Here is a 17,227-nt window from a genome sequence, read left to right as displayed (position 1 = left end):
TTCTATAAGAGGGCCTTTTCGTCTTCTATAAGAATACCTTGCCGTCTTCTATAAGAAGACCTTAATGTCTCCTATAAGAAGACCTTGTCGTCTTCTGTAAGAAGACCTGCTGTTCTTTTATAAGAATACTTTGTGGTCATCTTCAGAAAGACCCTTTGGTCTTCTTCACAAGGCATAGTGGTCCTTTATAAGAAGACCTGAAAACAGACCTTGAGTTTTTCTATAAGAAGACCTTGTGATCTTCTCTGTGGTCTTCTATTAAATCATTGAAGTCTTTTTTGAAGCCCATCCTTTCTTCTTCTATAAGACAGTCCATAAAATTCTTAAAAAAAAACTCCACTTGTTAATGCCTTAGATATAGGTACCAAAATTTGTAAAAAACTCAAAAAGTTCTTAGGTATAGGTACCAAAAATTCTTAAAAGAATCCATGCCTTGGGTATAGGTACCAAAAATTCGTAAAAAATTTACGCCTTAAAGCCTTAAGTATTGGTACCAAAAATTCTTAAAAATCCACACCTTAAGGCCTTAGGTATACGAACCAAAAATTCGGAAAAATGCCACGCCTTAAAGGCCTGCGTACATAAGCTGCCTCGCCTGGTTACCTTGCTTTCCTGCTTCATTTCTGACATAATAAAAATAACAGAATAAAGAAGGCCGAGCAAATTTCGAACTGGGTTGCCCTTTTCTTTTTTATTCTTTTATCAGAAGCAAGCAGGGTAAGCAGGCGAGGCAGCTTATGTACGCAGGCCTTAAGGCATTGGGTATAGCTACCAATTTTTTAAAAAAAAAATCCACACCTTAAGGCTACCAAAAATTTGTAAAAAACCCACGCCTTAAGGTCTTGGGTATAGGCACTAAAAATTCGTAAAAAAACTCGCCTTAAGTCCTTAGTTATAGATTCCAAAAATTAGTAAAAAAATCCACATATTCATGCCTTGGGTATAGGTACAAAGAATTCGTAAAAAACCCACACCTTAAGCATTGGATAAACATACATAGGTACCAAAAATTTCGAAAAAAATCCACGCTTTAAAGCCTTGGATATAAGTTCGTTAAAAATCCACGCCTTAAAGCATTGGGTATAGGTACCAAAAATTCGTAAAAAATCTTAAGGCCTTGGGTATAGGTACCAAAAATTCGTAAAAATTCACACCTTAAGCCTTGGGTATAGGTAACAAAATTCTTAGAAAATATAGGTATCAAACATTCGTAAAAAATTCACGCCTTAAGGCCTTGGGTAGAGGTACCAAGAATTCGTAAAAAACCCCACACCTTAAGGCCTTGGGAATAGGTAACAAAAATTCTTAAAAAATCCACGCCTTAAGGCCTTGGGTATAGGTACCAACAATTTGTGAGAAATCCACGCCTTAGGCATTGGGTATTGGTACCAAAAATTCTTTAAAAATCCACTCCCTGCAGCGTTGGGTATATGTTCTAAACAATTCGAAAAAATACACGCCTTAAATCCTTGGATATAAGTACCAAAATTTCGGGTATAGGTACCAAAAATTCTAAAAAAATCCACAACTTAAGGCCTTGGGTATTGGTACCAAGAATTCGTAAAAAAACCCACACCTTAAGGCCTTGGGTATAAGTACCAAAAATTCGTAAAAATGCACACATTAAAGCCTTGGGTATAGGTACCAAAAATTCGTAAAAAATTCACGCATTAAGGCCTTGGGTATAGGTACCAAAAAATCGTTAAACAATCCACGCCTTATGGCAAAAATTCTGCTATAAGAAGAACTTAACCTTAGGAAGATCTTATGTTATATTATAGAAAGACCTTGTGGTAGTTATACCCTCAGCCTTTAGGCTAAAGAGGGTATTTACACTTTGATACGACCAAAAATGTGCCTCATCGAAATAATGGTTTTAGACCCCAAGTATGTTTGTACGATATCCGTTTCAGACAATTTTGAGTAGATCTAGCAATGTCCGTCCGTCTGTCTGTCTGTCCGTCTGTCTGTCTGTCTGGCTGGTGCGCACGATAACTCTCGAACGGATCAATCGATTCGGTTCAAATTTTGGGTATCCAAATATTTTGTCCAGATTCGATTTAAGTTCGAAGATGGACCATATAGGTCCACTCCTTCAGGTACCTCCCCCACAAATGTTCAAAAATTGTCGCAAAACTTGTGCGTACGATAACTCTTGTAGGGAATAACCGATTTGGTCCATACTTTGCATATCGTGTAATTTCTACCAAACTTAGATGAGGTTCCAATATGGACTCAATCGGTCCACTCCTTCGGGTACCTCCCACACAAAATTTCGGAAAAGTTCAGTTTAGGACCTGGTCTCGAATCGCTTTGATTTTTGTTTACTCAAGTTGTATTCGCTGTCCTCTATACGACGCTGTAAGTTTCATTAGGGGCAAGTCCATACTTCCTCAGAAAATAGCCTGAAAGTTACTAAAAACCCTATGACACCGTGTGTAGTGGTTGGAGCGCATGATAACTCTCGAACGGAACTGCCGATTCGGTCCAAAATTTGGCTTTCGTAATATTTTGTCCAAACTTAGTTTAAGTTCAAAGATGGATTATATCGGTCCACTCCTTCCGGTACCTCCCCCACAAAAGTTCCCAAATGTTCGGAAAATTTGTGGGCACGATAACTCTTGAAGGGAGTAACCGATTTGGTCCATACTTTGCACATCGTGAAATTTCTACCAGACTTAGATGAGGTTCCAATATGGAATTAATCGGCCCACTCCTTCGGGTACCTCCCACACAAAATTTCGGATAAGTTCAGTATAGGACCTGCTCTCGAATCGCTTTGATTTTTGTTGCAGCAACTTGTATTCACTTCCCCCCATACGACGGTATAAGTTTCATCAGGGGCAAGTCCATACTTCATGAGAAAATGGCCGGAAAGGTGCAAAAAGCCCCTAGGACACCTTGTGCAGTGGTTGGAGCGCAAGATAACTCTCGAACAGATCTGTCGATTCGGTCCAAAATTTGGCCTTCGTAATATTTTATCAAAACATAGTTTAAATTCGTAGATGGGCTATATCGGTCCACTCATTCAGGTACCTCCCCCACAAAACTTCAAAAATGTTCGGAACAATTTTGCGCACGATAACTCTTGAAGGGAGTGACCGATGTGATCCATACTTTGCACATTCTCATACTATCTACCAGATATAGATCAGGTTCGAATATGGAATATGGAGTGGACAAATATCCACTCCATCCCGTACCTCCCACACAAAATTTTGGATAAGTTCACTTTAAGACCTGCTATTAATCCCATGGTCTATGTCGGTCCATTCCTTTAAGTACCTTTTCCGCAAAATTTTTGAACTTTAATGCTAATCAACATTTTTGTCGGTTCATACGACCAAAATTTTGAAACCCCCTAAATACATAATTTTTTTTTTGTAAAAAAGTGTTTCAATTTGCACAGGCTGAGGGTATATCTCTGTCGGCAAAGCCGACTGATACTTTTTAACTTGTTTTAGGAAGACTTTATGTTGTTCTATAGGAAGACCTTGTAAAAGACATTCTCTCCTAAATCTTGTCGGGACTAACATATTTTTGTTCTAAAAAATTTGCTGAAATCATTGCCACATTTCTATTTGGTATAAAATATTCATTAGTTATATTAAAAAAATCTTGCCCATATCCTCCCCCCATTGTGTTTCCTTAACTCTCTGTGCACTTTTCATTGTGATTCTCATGATGGATCGCAAACGCCCGAAGAACGGGACTATATTATTAATTTCAAGAAACGCGTTATACAATTTATGCAAAAATGGGTGATGGCCGTGCGACATGCTGCCTTCGATGAGCCCAGTGTCTGTGATTTTATTGAAGATTTGGCCGCCGAAGTGGAGGCTGATCCGGAACTGCATGAGGAGACCAGTATTATACACAACATTTTAACACAAATGGCACGCTATCAAGACGATCGTAACCAAAATGCCGGGCAAAAATGGAAACTGCCACCCAATGGCCAGCCGATTTGTTTGTTTAGTGGAAATATAACACCATCGAAAACAGTGATACGACCGGATGATGACAGTAAGTAAAGTGGGAGATTTTCCCAACATTCCTGTACCACTCCCCGTTCTTTATTTTCACCTTATAAATATTTAGAAATTCTCTTCGTAAATCAATTCCTTTCATTAATTCAATGTCCGCATATTTTGTTTTCATTTTCATTTATCTACTCCACTTTATCATGATGATGCCTGTTATGACTGCTCCTGCGGATTCTTACCACCCTCCAGTCATATTTCGGGTATATTGTGCTGACCACACCTATTGCACGCTGCGTTTCCCATTGCACACAACTGCGGAAATAATTAAAGCCTGTGCTGCGGACAAATTGCAATTGAATCGTGGCCCCGAGGATTTATGCCTCGTCGAAGTGAAATCGAATGGTGAACGTTCCGTATTCAAGGATAACGATGTCAGTATACCCACTGGTTTAAGCTTAAATGGACGGCTCTTTGTCTCCGTTAAGGATCACATAGATGGTTTGGTATGTACTCCTTTTGTGTGAGTGCCTGTGTGTTTGTGTGCCAGTTGCCTGCCACTGTGATGGCTGCAGGATAGCCATCCATGTTCTTTGGTGTCACAATGGCATGCAAATGGCTTTTTGATTGAAATTTAATGTCGTTGTCCCATTGCTTTACTTTGTTGTTTGTATGTTTCCTCTCATTTATTTGCAGACTCCTTTACCCGAACAGGAGGGACCAACCGAAGGCATCGACATGGACTTGGAAATGCTCAGTACCAAAGAGCTGGCCTATCACATTACCATATTCGATTGGGATCTCTTTTGGGCCGTTCACGAATATGAGCTGCTCTATCACACCTTTGGTCGTCATCATTTTGGCAAGGTAGGTAAAAAAAAGCAATGAGTTTGCCATTTTATTGTGTGTTCTTTGATGTTTAAAATTAAGATGATAATTCTAACAGAAGGTGAATAAAATGTTTTATACCATAAAAATACGATAAACGGAGAAGATTAACAAATACTTTTTACAGGTCTTTTAGAGACAGAAGACCTTTTACAGGTTTTCTAAAGAAGGAAGACCTTTACAGGCCTTCTAAGGCTCTTCTGAGTCAAAAGACCTTTGACAAGTCTTCAAAATAAGGAAGACCTTTGACAGGTCTTCAAGAGAAAGAAGGCGTATAACAGGTCTTCTGGAGAAAGAAAACCTTCAAACGGTCTTCTACTGAAGAAAGACTTTTGATAGGTCTACTAGGGACAGAAGACCTTTGACAGGTCTTCTTTAGACAGCAGGCCTTTCAGAGGTCTTTTAGATCCAGAAGACCTTTTAGAGACAGAAGATCTTTCAGAGGTCTTCTGGAAACAGAAGACCTTTGACTGGTCTACTAGTAACAGAACCACTCTGACAGGTCTTCTAGAGAAAAAATACCTTAAAGAGGTCTTCTATAGAAGGAAGACCTTGGAGAGGTCTCCTAGGGACAAAAGTCATTTGACAGGTCTTCTATGGGCAGAATACCTTTAAAAGGTCTTCGAGAGACAGAAGACTTTTCAAAGGTTTTTTATAGACAGAAGACTTTTGACAAGTCTTCTAAAGGAGGAAGACCTTTCAGAGGTCTCCTAGAGAAAGAAGACCTTTGACAGACCTTTTAGAGAAAGAAGAACTTTAACAGGTCTTCTTTAGAGGGAAGACTTTTGTGAGGTCTTCTATGGACAGAAGACCTTTGACAAGTCTTCTAAAGAAGGAAGACCTATGAGTCTTCTGAGACAGAAGACCTTTCACAAGTCTTCTAAATAAGGAAGACCTTTGACAGAATGCCTTTCAGAGGTCTTCTAGATACAGAAGTCTTTTGACAGGTCTACTAGTAACAGAAGTGCTTTTAGAGGTCTTCTACGAAAAATTACCTCTGACAGGTCTTCTATAGAAGGAAGAACTTGAAAAGGTCTACTAGGGACAGAACGCCGTTGACAGGTCTTCTATGGGCAGAATACTTTTTACAGGTCTTCTAGAGACGGATTACCTTTGACAAGTTTTCTAAAGGAGGAAGACCTTTGATAGGTCTTCTAGAGACAGAAGACCTCGGAGAGGTCTTCTAGAGAAGGAAGACCTTTGACAGGCCTTCTAGAGAAAGAAGACCCTTGACAGGTCTTCTAGAGAAAGAAGACCTTTAAGAGGTCATCTAGAGAAAGAACACCTTTGACAGGTCTTCTAAAGGCGGTAGACGGTTTACAGTTCGGCTATGGACAGAAGACCTTTGACTGATATTCTAGAGGCAGAAGACCTTTCACAGGTCTTCTAAAGAAGGAAGATCTTTAACAGGTCTTCTAGAGATAGCAGGCCTTTCAGAGGTCTTCTAGAGAAAGAAGACCTTTGACAAATCTTTTAGAGAATGAAGGCCTTTGACATATCTTCTACAGAAAGTAGACCTTCAACAGGTCTACTAGTAAAAGAAGTTCTTTGACAGGTCTTCTACAGAAAGATTACCTCTAGCAGGTATTCTATAGAAGGAAGACTTTGGAAAGGTCTAATAGGTACAGAGGCCCTTTGACAGGTATTCTATGGGCCGAATACTTTTTACAGGTCTTCTAGAGACGGATGACCTTTGACAAGTTTTCTAGAGAAAGAAGACCTTTGACAGACCTTTTAGAGAAAGAAGACCTTTAACAGGTCTTCTATAGAAAGAAGACTTTTGAGAGGTCTTCTATGGACAGGAGACCTTTGACAAGGCTTCTAAAGAAGGAAGACATCTGACAAGTCTTTTAGAGAAAGAAGACCTTTGACAGGTCTTCTAAAGAAGGAAGACCTTTGACAGGTCTTCTAGAGAAAGAAGACCTTTAAGAGGTCATCTAGAGAAAGAAGACCTTTGACAGGTTTTCTAGAGAAAGAAGACCTTTAAGAGGTCATCTAGAGAAAGAAGACCTTTGACAGGTCTTCTAGAGAAAGAAGACCTTTCACAGGTCTTCTAAAGAAGGAAGACCTTTGACAGGTCTTCTAGAGAAAGAAGACCTTTAAGAGGTCATCTAGAGAAAGAAGACCTTTGACAGGTTTTCTAGAGAAAGAAGACCTTTAAGAGGTCATCTAGAGAAAGAAGACCTTTGACAGGTCTTCTAGAGAAAGAAGACCTATAACAGGTCGTCTATAGAAGGAAAACCTTTGACCGGTCTACTAGGTGTAGAAGTCCTTAGACAGAGGACTTTTGATAGGTCTTCTAGAGACAGAAGACCTTTGACAGGTTTTCTAGAGAAAGAAGACTTTTGAGAGGTCTTCTATGGACAGGAGACCTTTGACAAGGCTTCTAAAGAAGGAAGACATCTGACAAGTCTTTTAGAGAAAGAAGACCTTTGACAGGTCTCCTATAAAAGGAAGACCTTTGACAGGTCTACTAGGTACAGAAGTCCTTTGACAGGTCTTCTATAGAAGGAAGACTATTGACAGGTCTTCTTTAGACAGAAGACCTTTTAGAGGTCTTCTAGAGACAGAGGACCTTTGACAGGTTTTCTAGAGACAGAAGACCTTTGAGAGGCTTTCTAGAGACAGAAGACCTTTGACAGGTATTCTATAGAAGGAAGACTTTTGAGATGACTTCTAGAGGCAGAAGACCTTTGACAAGTCTTCTAAAGAAGGAGGACTTTTGACAGGAAGGTGGACCGTTTACAGGTCTTCTATAGACAGAAGACCTTTAGACGGAAGACAATTTGCAGGTGTTCTATAGACAGAAGACCTATAAGACCCTCTATAGACAGAATAACCTATAAGACCGTTTATAGGTCTTCTATAAACAGAAGTCCTTTCGCAGGTCTTCTATAGACTAAAGACCTTTTTCATGTCTTCTATAGGCAGAAGATCTTTTACAGGTCTTCCTACTGATCCTCTGTAGAGTAAGATCTTCCCTAGGCAGAAGACAATTTACAAGTCTCTGTAGACAGAAGACCTATAATAGGTTTTCAATAGACAGAACACCTTCGACAGGTCTTCTATAGACAGAAGACTTTGGACAGGTCTTTTATGGACAGAAGACCTTTAACATATCTTCTGTGGACAAAAGACCTCTTCCAGGTCTTTTTGAGCCAGAAAACCTTGTTCAGGTATTCTATGGACAGAACATCTTTTACAGGTGTTCTATACAAAGAAGACCTTTGACAGATCTTCTATGGACAGGAGAACTTTCGGCAGGTATTCTATAGACCGAAGACCTGTAACGGTTCTTTTCCAGGCATAGGTCGTGAATACATAAAATATCCTTCATGAAACAAATGACCTTCTATTGGCCACTATACCTCTGACCATAAAGGGTGACCTGATGCCATCATGATGAAATAATGGTCCCACTCTCGATCACGTTGTGGATGCTTCATTTGAGCAGTTATTTCCTAGCTACGATAAATAAAAAATATTTTTTTTTTTGCAATTAAAAACTTTTTGTTTTAAACAATAAAAACAATTAATTTAATAGTTTTAAACACGAAAAATAACTGTCCATTTAGGGACAATTGAAACAAACAATTATACATTCAATACAACGCTAGAATGAAAACCAATACAATCAAAAACAGCAACAACAACGTTATTTCAATTATTTGTTATGGACAGTGGAGTGTGGTTATAACGACTGACAACGTAGGTACTTTTTATACTTTTGCAAGTAACACGTGTTCCTTATAACCACACTTGACTGTAGCTTTTAAAGAGTTTGTTTTATTATTATAACAAAAACAAATGAAAACAAAACACACATACTAAAGTTAAAATATATTCACTGTGAATTTCTAGCCAGGATATCGTGTGGTAAGTTCAATTACAAAAAAAAAAAACAAAAATTGTTATTGTCAGTATGTGCGTTTGTGTCTGTGTTTCCGCTATAAAATGTCAAATGCAACAACTACAACCACAATTACCATACATCCGCTGTTATTGCCAAATGCCCTCATCTTGTTAACAAGAAAAAAATACGAAAACAAACTACCAGCTCCCCATAAAACGACAAAAACAACAATCATGGCCGCCAAAAAATCCATTTGAATGCTTAATTAAAATCGTTTGTATTTGTATTTTGTTGTTTGTGTGTGTGTGCGTTTTTGCGAAAATTCTGTGTATGTCAGTAAATTGGTGTGCGTTATTTTACTTACCTGTTCTCGTTCGTTCGTTCGTTCGCTCGTTGATTCCTTTGTATTTGTTTGTATTTGACCGTTAGATTTGCCAAAAAAAGGAAACAGACTAAAAAAATTGCTGAATTTAAATATTCGTTTCTGCAACTGATTGCCAATCTCAAATTTCTTCATTCCCTTTTATGTTTTGTGATTACAAATAGGGAGAAAAAAACAGTGAATTTCCAATAACCAAAAACTCATCGAAAAACATTTAATGGTGTTTTTTTTATGCCTACGAAGATACATACACCACCTACGACTGAACATTTCGCCATGGATTGCTGTATTAAAAATTTAGGATTTTAATGGTGATAGCTTGACAAATAATATGGGTCCAATATTTGTTAAAGCTTTTTTTAGTTAACTAAAGTATCGAATATCTGTAATAATTATACGAAGCAATGCTGATTTTGTTTTGTGATTGCGGAGCCGCCTTCCATATATTAATTTTCAATATTCATATCTACAGGACTTCTCAATCAATCGCAAAATTATTATATTACTCTGTTTTGGGGTCCCTAACTTGGCTTCAAAGAATAATAAAATTCTTTCTATTCGGAATTTACGGGTTAGATTTTCTAGCGCATCTGTCGTGTTGGGTTCCCATGGAGCCATAGATGGTTCGTAGAACCATAGGTGGTTCATGGAACCATAGAAGTCCCATTTAGAAAAGGGTATAAAGAAGCACCACTTCTTTCAGAAAGGGTCTATAGATGCAACGAAAGGCCTCGTGGATTTTAAATTTTTTTTAAAGACTCCAAAGGCCTCGTGGTTTTTTCAAAAATATTTTTAAAGGCCTCCAAAGGCCTCGTGGATTTTAAAATTCTTTTTTAAAGCCTCCAAAGGCCTGGTGGATTTGTAAAGGCCTCGTGGATTTTCAAAAATATTTTTAAAGGCCTTGTGAATTTTTAAAAACACTTTTAAAGGCCTCGTAGAGTTTTAAAAATACTTTTAAAGGCCTCGTGGATTTTTAAAAATGTTTTAAAGGCCTCCAAAGGCCTCGTGTATTTTTTTTAAACATATTTTTAAAGCCCTCGTGGATTTTTAAAAATATTTTTAAAGGCCTCGTCGATTTTTAAAAATAATTTTAAAGGCCTCGTGTATTTTCAAAAATACTTTTAAAGTCCTAGTGGATTTTAAAAAATGCTTTTAAAAGCCTCGTGAATTTTTAAAAATACTTTTAAATGCCTCGTGGATTTTTAAAAATATTTTTAAAAACACTTTTAAAGGCCTCGTACAGTTTTAAAAATACTTTTAAATGCCCTGTGGATTTTTAAAAATATTTTTAAAGGCCTTCAAAGGCCTCGTGGATTTTTCAAAATATTTTTAAAGGCTTCCAAAAGCCTCGTAGAGTTTTAAAAATACTATTAAAGCTCTCGTGGATTTTTAAAAATATTTTTAAATGCATCAAAAGGCCTCGTGGATTTTTAAAAATATTTTTTAAAAGCCTCCAAAGGCCTCGTGGATTTTTAAAAATATTTTTTAAAAGCCTCCAAAGGCCTCGTGGATTTTTAAAAATATTTTTTAAAAGCCTCCAAAGGCCTCGTGGATTTTTAAAAATATTTTTGAAGGCCTCGTGGACTTTTAAAAATATTTTCAAAGGCCTCGTGGACTTTTACAAATTTTTAAAAATATTTTTTAAAAGCCTCCAAAGGCCTCGTGGATTTTTAAAAATATTTTTGAAGGCCTCGTGGACTTTTAAAAATATTTTCAAAGGCCTCGTGGACTTTTACAAATATTTTTAAAAGCCTCCAAAGACCTCGTGAATTTTTAAAAATATTTTTAAAAGCCTCCAAAGGCCTCGTGGAATTTTACAAATATTTTTAAAAGCCTCCACAGACCTCGTGAATTTTTAAAAATATTTTTTAAAGGACTCGTGAATTTTTAAAAATATTTTTTAAAAGACTCGTGGATTTTTAAAAATATTTTTTAAGGACTCGTGAATTTTTAAAAATATTTTTTAAAGGACTCGTGGATTTTTAAAAATATTTTTTAAGGACTCGTGGATTTTTAAAAATATTTTTTAAAGGACTCGTGGATTTTTAAAAATATTTTTTTAAGGACTTTTAAAAATATTTTTTTAAGGACTTTTAAAAATATTTTTTAAAGGACTCGTGGATTTTTAAAAATATTTTTTTAAGGACTTTTAAAAATATTTTTTAAAGGACTCGTGGATTTTTAAAAATATTTTTTAAAGGACTCGTGGATTTTTAAAAATATTTTTTAAAGGACTCGTGGATTTTTAAAAATATTTTTTAAAGGACTCGTGGATTTTTAAAAATATTTTTTGAAGGACTCGTGGATTTTTAAAAATATTTTTTAAAGGACTCGTGGATTTTTAAAAATACTTTTTGAAGGACTCGTGGATTTTTAAAAATATTTTTTAAAGGACTCGTGGATTTTTAAAAATACTTTTCAATGCCTCCTAGAGTTTTAAAAATACTTTTAAAGGCCTCGTGGATTTAAAAAAAAAATTAAGGCCTCGTGGATTTTTAAAAATACTTTTCAATGCCTCCTAGAGTTTTAAAAATACTTTTAAAGGCCTCGTGGATTTAAAAAAAAATATAGGCCTCGTGGATTTTTAGAAATATTTTTAAATGACTCAAAAGGCCTCGTGGATTTTTAAAAATATTTTTTAAAGGACTCGTGGATACTTAAAAATATTATTATTAAAGGACTCGTGGATTTTTAAAAATATTTTTTAAAGGACTCGTGGATTTTTAAAAATATTTTTTAAAGGACTCGTGGATTTTTAGAAATATTTTTTAAAGGACTCGTGGATTTTTAAAAATATTTTTAAAGGACTCGTGGATTTTTAAAAATATTTTTAAAGGACTCGTGGATTTTTAAAAATATTTTTAAAGGACTCGTGGATTTTTAAAAATATTTTTAAAGGACTCGTGGATTTTTAAAAATATTTTTTAAAGGACTCGTGGATTTTTAAAAATATTTTTTTAAGGACTCGTGGATTTTTAAAAATATTCTTTAAAGGACTCGTGGATTTTTAAAAATATTTTTTTAAGGACTCGTGGATTTTTAAAAATATTTTTTTAAGGACTCGTGGATTTTTAAAAATATTTTTTAAAGGACAGATCTTCATCAGTTCCCTTGTTTCTTGTTTTTCAACAAGAAACTTGTTATACCCAAGTGTCAATTGCTAGCTCAAATAAATACGTGCGCAAAGAAACACTCTGATGGAGAATTTCTTTGGCACTACCTAAACTCTAGCAACTTCACTTGCAAACAAAACCAAATCTTTCCCACTGCTATGCGTTCGTCGATTCTCGACGAAAAAACACATAACTAATTTGTTGGTATTGCATACTACAGCAATAAACATTTTGACGGTGCCCGCGTTTTTTGTTTGGGATGACGACTTCTATTTTGTTTTTCAAAATAGTCAGGCTTAATCCCATAGTCGTTGTTTTAATATTTTATTAAAACAACTTTAATTTATTAGTGGGAAAAAATTAGCTATGTTTACCAAGGGGTAAGGCAGGGAATACTATAGTTTCAGATCTCGCCACAGATCTTCATCAGTTCCCTTGTTTCTTGTTTTTCAACAAGAAACTTTTTATACCCAAGTGTGGGAAAGATTTGGTTTCGTGGAGTTTGAAAAATATTTTTAAAGACCCCTAAAGGCGTCGTGGATATTTAACACAATTTTTAAAGGCCTCGTGGGGTTTAAAAGTATTTTTAAAGGCATCCAAATGCTACGTGGATTTTTAAAAATATTTTTAAATGTCTCCAAAAGCCTCGAGGACTTTAAACAAATATTTTAAAGCCTCCAAAGGTCTCGTGAATTTTTACAAATATTTTTAAAAGCTTCCAAAGGCCTCGTGAATTTTTAAAAAATATTTTCTAAGGCCTCGTGGACTTTTAAAAATATTTTTAAATGCATAAAAAAGACTCTGGATTTTTAAAAATATTTTTTAAAAGCCTCCAAAGGCCTCGTGGATTTTTTAAAATATTTTTGAAGGCCTCGTGGAATATTTTAAAGTTCTCGTGGATTTTTAAAAATACTTTCCAAGGCCTCGTAGAGTTTTAAAAACACTTTTCAAGGCCTCGTAGAGTTTTAAAAATACATTTAAAGCTCTCGTGGATTTTTAAAAATATTTTTAAATGCATCAAAAGGCCTCGTGGATTTTTAAAAATATTTTTTAAAAGCCTCCAAAGGCCTCGTGGATTTTTTAAAATATTTTTGAAGGCCTCGTGGAATATTTTAAAGGTCTCGTTAATTTTTAAAAATACTTTCCAAGGCCTCGTAGAGTTTTAAAAACACTTTTCAAGGCCTCCTAGAGTTTTAAAAATACTTTTAAAGCTCTCGTGGATTTAAAAAAAATGAAGGCCTCGTGGATTTTTAGAAATATTTTTAAATGGCTCAAAAGGCCTCGTGCATTTTTAAAAATATTTTTTAAAGGACTCGTGGATTTTTAAAAATATTTTTTAAAGGACTCGTGGATTTTTAAAAATATTTTTCAAAGGACTCGTGGATTTTTAAAAAAAATTTTAAAGGATTCGTGGATTTTTAAAAATATTTTTTAAAGGACTCGTAGATTTTTAAAAATATTTTTTAAAGGACTCGTGGATTTTTAAAAATATTTTTTAAGGACTCGTAGATTTTTAAAAATATTTTTTAAAGGACTCGTGGATTTTTAAAAATATTTTTTAAAGTACTCGTGGATTTTTAAAAATATATTTTAAAGGACTCGTGGATTTTTAAAAATATTTTTTAAAGGACTCGTGGATTTTTAAAAATATGTTTTAAAAGCCTCCGAAGGACTCGTGGATTTTTAAGAATACTTTTTAAAGGCCTCGTGGATTTTTAAAAATATGTTTTAAAAGCCTCCGAAGGCCTCGTCGATTTTTAAGAATATTTTTTAAAGGCCTCGTGGATTTTTAAAAATATGTTTTAAAAGCCTCCGAAGGCCTCGTGGATTTTTAAGAATATTTTTTAAAGGCCTCGTGGATTTTTAAAAATATTTTCAAAGGCGTCGGTGATTTTAAAAATATTTTAAAATATTTTTAAAGGAATCGTGTATTTTTAAAAATATTTTTTTAAATGTCTCGTTGATTTTTAAAACGTTTTTTAAAGCCCTTGTGAACTTTTAAAAATATTTTTAAAGGCCTCGTGGATTTTTAAAACGTTTTTTAAAGCCCTTGTGGATTTTTAAAACGTTTTTTAAAGCCCTTGTGGATTTTTAAAACATATTTTTAAAGGCATCGTGGATTTTTAAAAACCTCATGGATTTTTTAAAATATTTCTAAAGCCCTTATGGATATTTAAAAAATGTTTAAAGGTCTCGTGGTTTTTAAAAAAGTATCCTTTAGGCTAAAGCAGGTATATACACTTTGATAAGATTCTTCGAATACAAAATATCTAAAAAGTGCATGTTACGAGATCCTCTCGAATCGTTTTGATTTTTCTTGCAACAGGTTGCACTCAAGGCCATTATTACGATGGTATAAGTTTTTTTCAATGGCAAGCCAGCAAGTGTTGTGGCTGGTGCGCACCACAAATCCCGAATCAAATACTGCGTTGGTCCACGCTTTGCATATCGTATTATTGCTTCGAATATTGGATGGTTCTTATAGGTCCACTCCTTCCAGTTCCTCACTCACAAAAATATTCGCTAAAATGGTACGCGCAATATCCCATTAATGGAGCAACCGATTTGGTCCAATCTTTAGATCTGAAAATATTTTGTCCGTATTTAGTTTATGTTGAAATCAGTCCTTAGGTACCACCCACACAAATGTTCAACATTTTTGTTTAAGGGCGGTTATGGGTCGGTTCGAGGATCCTTTGGAAATTTTTACCGAAGGTACTACTAGTGGCCCTGTTTACTGCGATAATATGTTTTTCATGGGCAAGTCCATACCCGCTTGGGCGATGGGCTAGTTCGGCATCGGAAACTCGTCGATTCTCAGCGTTACAGTAACTAGTTCCACTTTTGACCCCTCACAGTGCAATCAACTGTAAACTTTAACATGGGGATGTCATAGGAGGTAACCAATTGACACTCTATGCATTACCTGTAGGTGGTATTGTACTAGTTCCAGGTTTACAGTCATATACCAATTTATTTATAAAAAAAGTGGTGGGAAATAGTCACACAACTGACGCTTCGTCGTTTACTTGGGGATGTATAGGTGTTAATTGGTTCCCTTCGCATTACTTATGGGTCAATTGTGAACTAGTACCACTTACCTCTAGTTTAGGACTATTTAAATTGCGACAATTGGAATTGCTAGCGGGTAGAGAGAAGAAGAGGGCGATTTGCATATTTCCGTCGTATTCCTTTTTTATACCAGAACAATATGAATAATATGAACGAAGATATTCATTCCATCAACACTAGCTTCTGTTATTGGATGCTTCATTTATATTAAAGTTATGAAGAAAATGTAAATGTGAATTATTTATACAACTCGTCGTTTAAGTTAAGTTAATTAAGTCGCAACTGACGCCTCCTCGTTTACTTGGGGATAAAAAGGTGACAATTGGTTCCCTTCCCATTACTTAGGGGCCAATATTTGTACTAGTACTGATTAGAACTAGTTCTGGACTACTTAAATTGCGACAATTGGAATTTTCGTCCCCACAGGGTATTTCCTGATATGATGATCCTATTGAGAGGAATGACTCCCAAAATAAGATACACTTAAAAAATGGACTATATCGGTCCATTCCTTTAGGTACCTCCCCACCAAAACTTTTGAGATTTTATCCTAATCCATATCTTTGTCGGCAAGTTCATAAGCCCCAAATTCTTAAAACCCCTGAATGCATCAATTTTTTTGGAAAAAGGTGTTTCAATTCACTCAGGCGTTTTTACTTGTGCTATATTTGATATTTGAGGTTATTCTTCTTCTTTTCGGTATTTGATAATTTTAGCTAAATTTTCGACCGAACTATGACAGTCACGAAACTGCTTCAGCCTAGTTCCTTGGAAGCTATACAAACCCCATATATCGGTACCTCCCAATTTTCGGTATTTTAAGGATTTCAGTTACATTTTTTACCGAAATTGCAGTAATTTGACATTCGAGGTTCCATATTATGTTATGGGGGAGGGTATAAAAAATTCGGCCCTGCTGAACTTAAGGATTTTTATTTATTTTAATATTGTTCCTGGCGCTGCTCATTTTTTATCAAAATCTAAATGTTAGGGGCTTTTAATATTTACTAGAGTTGTTAAAATCTAGTTCGTTTGAATGACCTAGTTCGCTATATAGTTCAGTATGAACGAACTGGGAATTAGTTATATTATCTCTTTGTTATTTGATCTGGTTCACTAAATTTAACAACTCTAATATTCACTTAATTTTTTTTTACAAACTCAATCACTTAAGTATCTTTAAACATTTTCAAAAACTGAATTACTTGTTTAATTTATTTTTTGCAAAAAAAAGTTAAATCCTGCTCAATAAACTTTCTCCTGATACAAATTTCACCCAATTCAAATCTAACAAAAAAGTTTGTTCTGTTTTTTTTTTTTTCACTTTGTTGGAGGGCTTTTCAAAACTTCAAATGTGTATCGTATCAATGTTTTTCTCTTCAATTTCCTTTTCAATACCCTTCATTGTTGTGCAATAAATTCTGTGGAGAAAAAAACTGTTGAAGAGGACGAAAAAATAAGAGGAGGTGCAACACAGCTAAACTTTCTGCACAGTGCAATTTATACAAAAAAAGTTCGTCTAAACAAAAATCTATTTCCCCCAAAACAAGCTTTTTGTTGTGTATTTTAGTATTGATGTGTTTGTTTCCTCCCCATCCACCCATTTTCAATTCTTTGTGAATGCAACAACTAAATTTTTATGATGTTTCCAGGACACATAGTATTTACGTGATTTCATTCCATTGTTTGTTTGTTTGGAAATGGATCCAATGTAAACTTATTCGAAATGCATCACACACACACACAACCATACACCCAACCACACATTCGACCAATCACTCGCAAAGTGAAATGTTCTGCGTCCCTGAAATGTTATGATTTCCCAAATGTTTCCTTATTCAGTGTTTGTAACTTCCTTCCTGTCCTTTGTACGCACGCAGCAATGCATACATAAACTAGCCAGTAACGTGTGAGTGCGTATGTGTGTGTGTGAGTG

General features: G+C 35.2%; 1 protein-coding gene across 8 annotated transcripts in view; it reads left to right on the top strand.

The window, feature by feature from the left end:
* The window catches only part of Epac (Exchange protein directly activated by cAMP), a 569,466-nt gene that overhangs the window by 539,261 nt on the left and 12,978 nt on the right, over positions 1-17,227 (top strand). For 6 of the 8 annotated variants that reach the window (XM_073956939.1, XM_073956944.1, XM_073956945.1 and 3 more), the window contains 3 exons: positions 3,665-4,026; positions 4,236-4,489; positions 4,680-4,850. In XM_073956939.1, coding sequence (XP_073813040.1) covers positions 3,665-4,026; positions 4,236-4,489; positions 4,680-4,850 — 787 coding nt within the window. Of the gene's footprint in view, positions 1-3,664; positions 4,027-4,235; positions 4,490-4,679; positions 4,851-8,732; positions 9,003-17,227 lie in introns of those variants that run through there. The other 2 variants (XM_073956943.1, XM_073956942.1) reach the window with 1 other exon arrangement.

The sequence above is a fragment of the Musca autumnalis genome, unplaced genomic scaffold (genome assembly GCF_047663935.1).
Source record: "Musca autumnalis isolate F117 unplaced genomic scaffold, ASM4766393v1 scaffold_5, whole genome shotgun sequence".
NCBI lineage: Eukaryota > Metazoa > Arthropoda > Insecta > Diptera > Muscidae > Musca > Musca autumnalis.
This window is presented reverse-complemented; position numbering and strand designations above follow the sequence as displayed.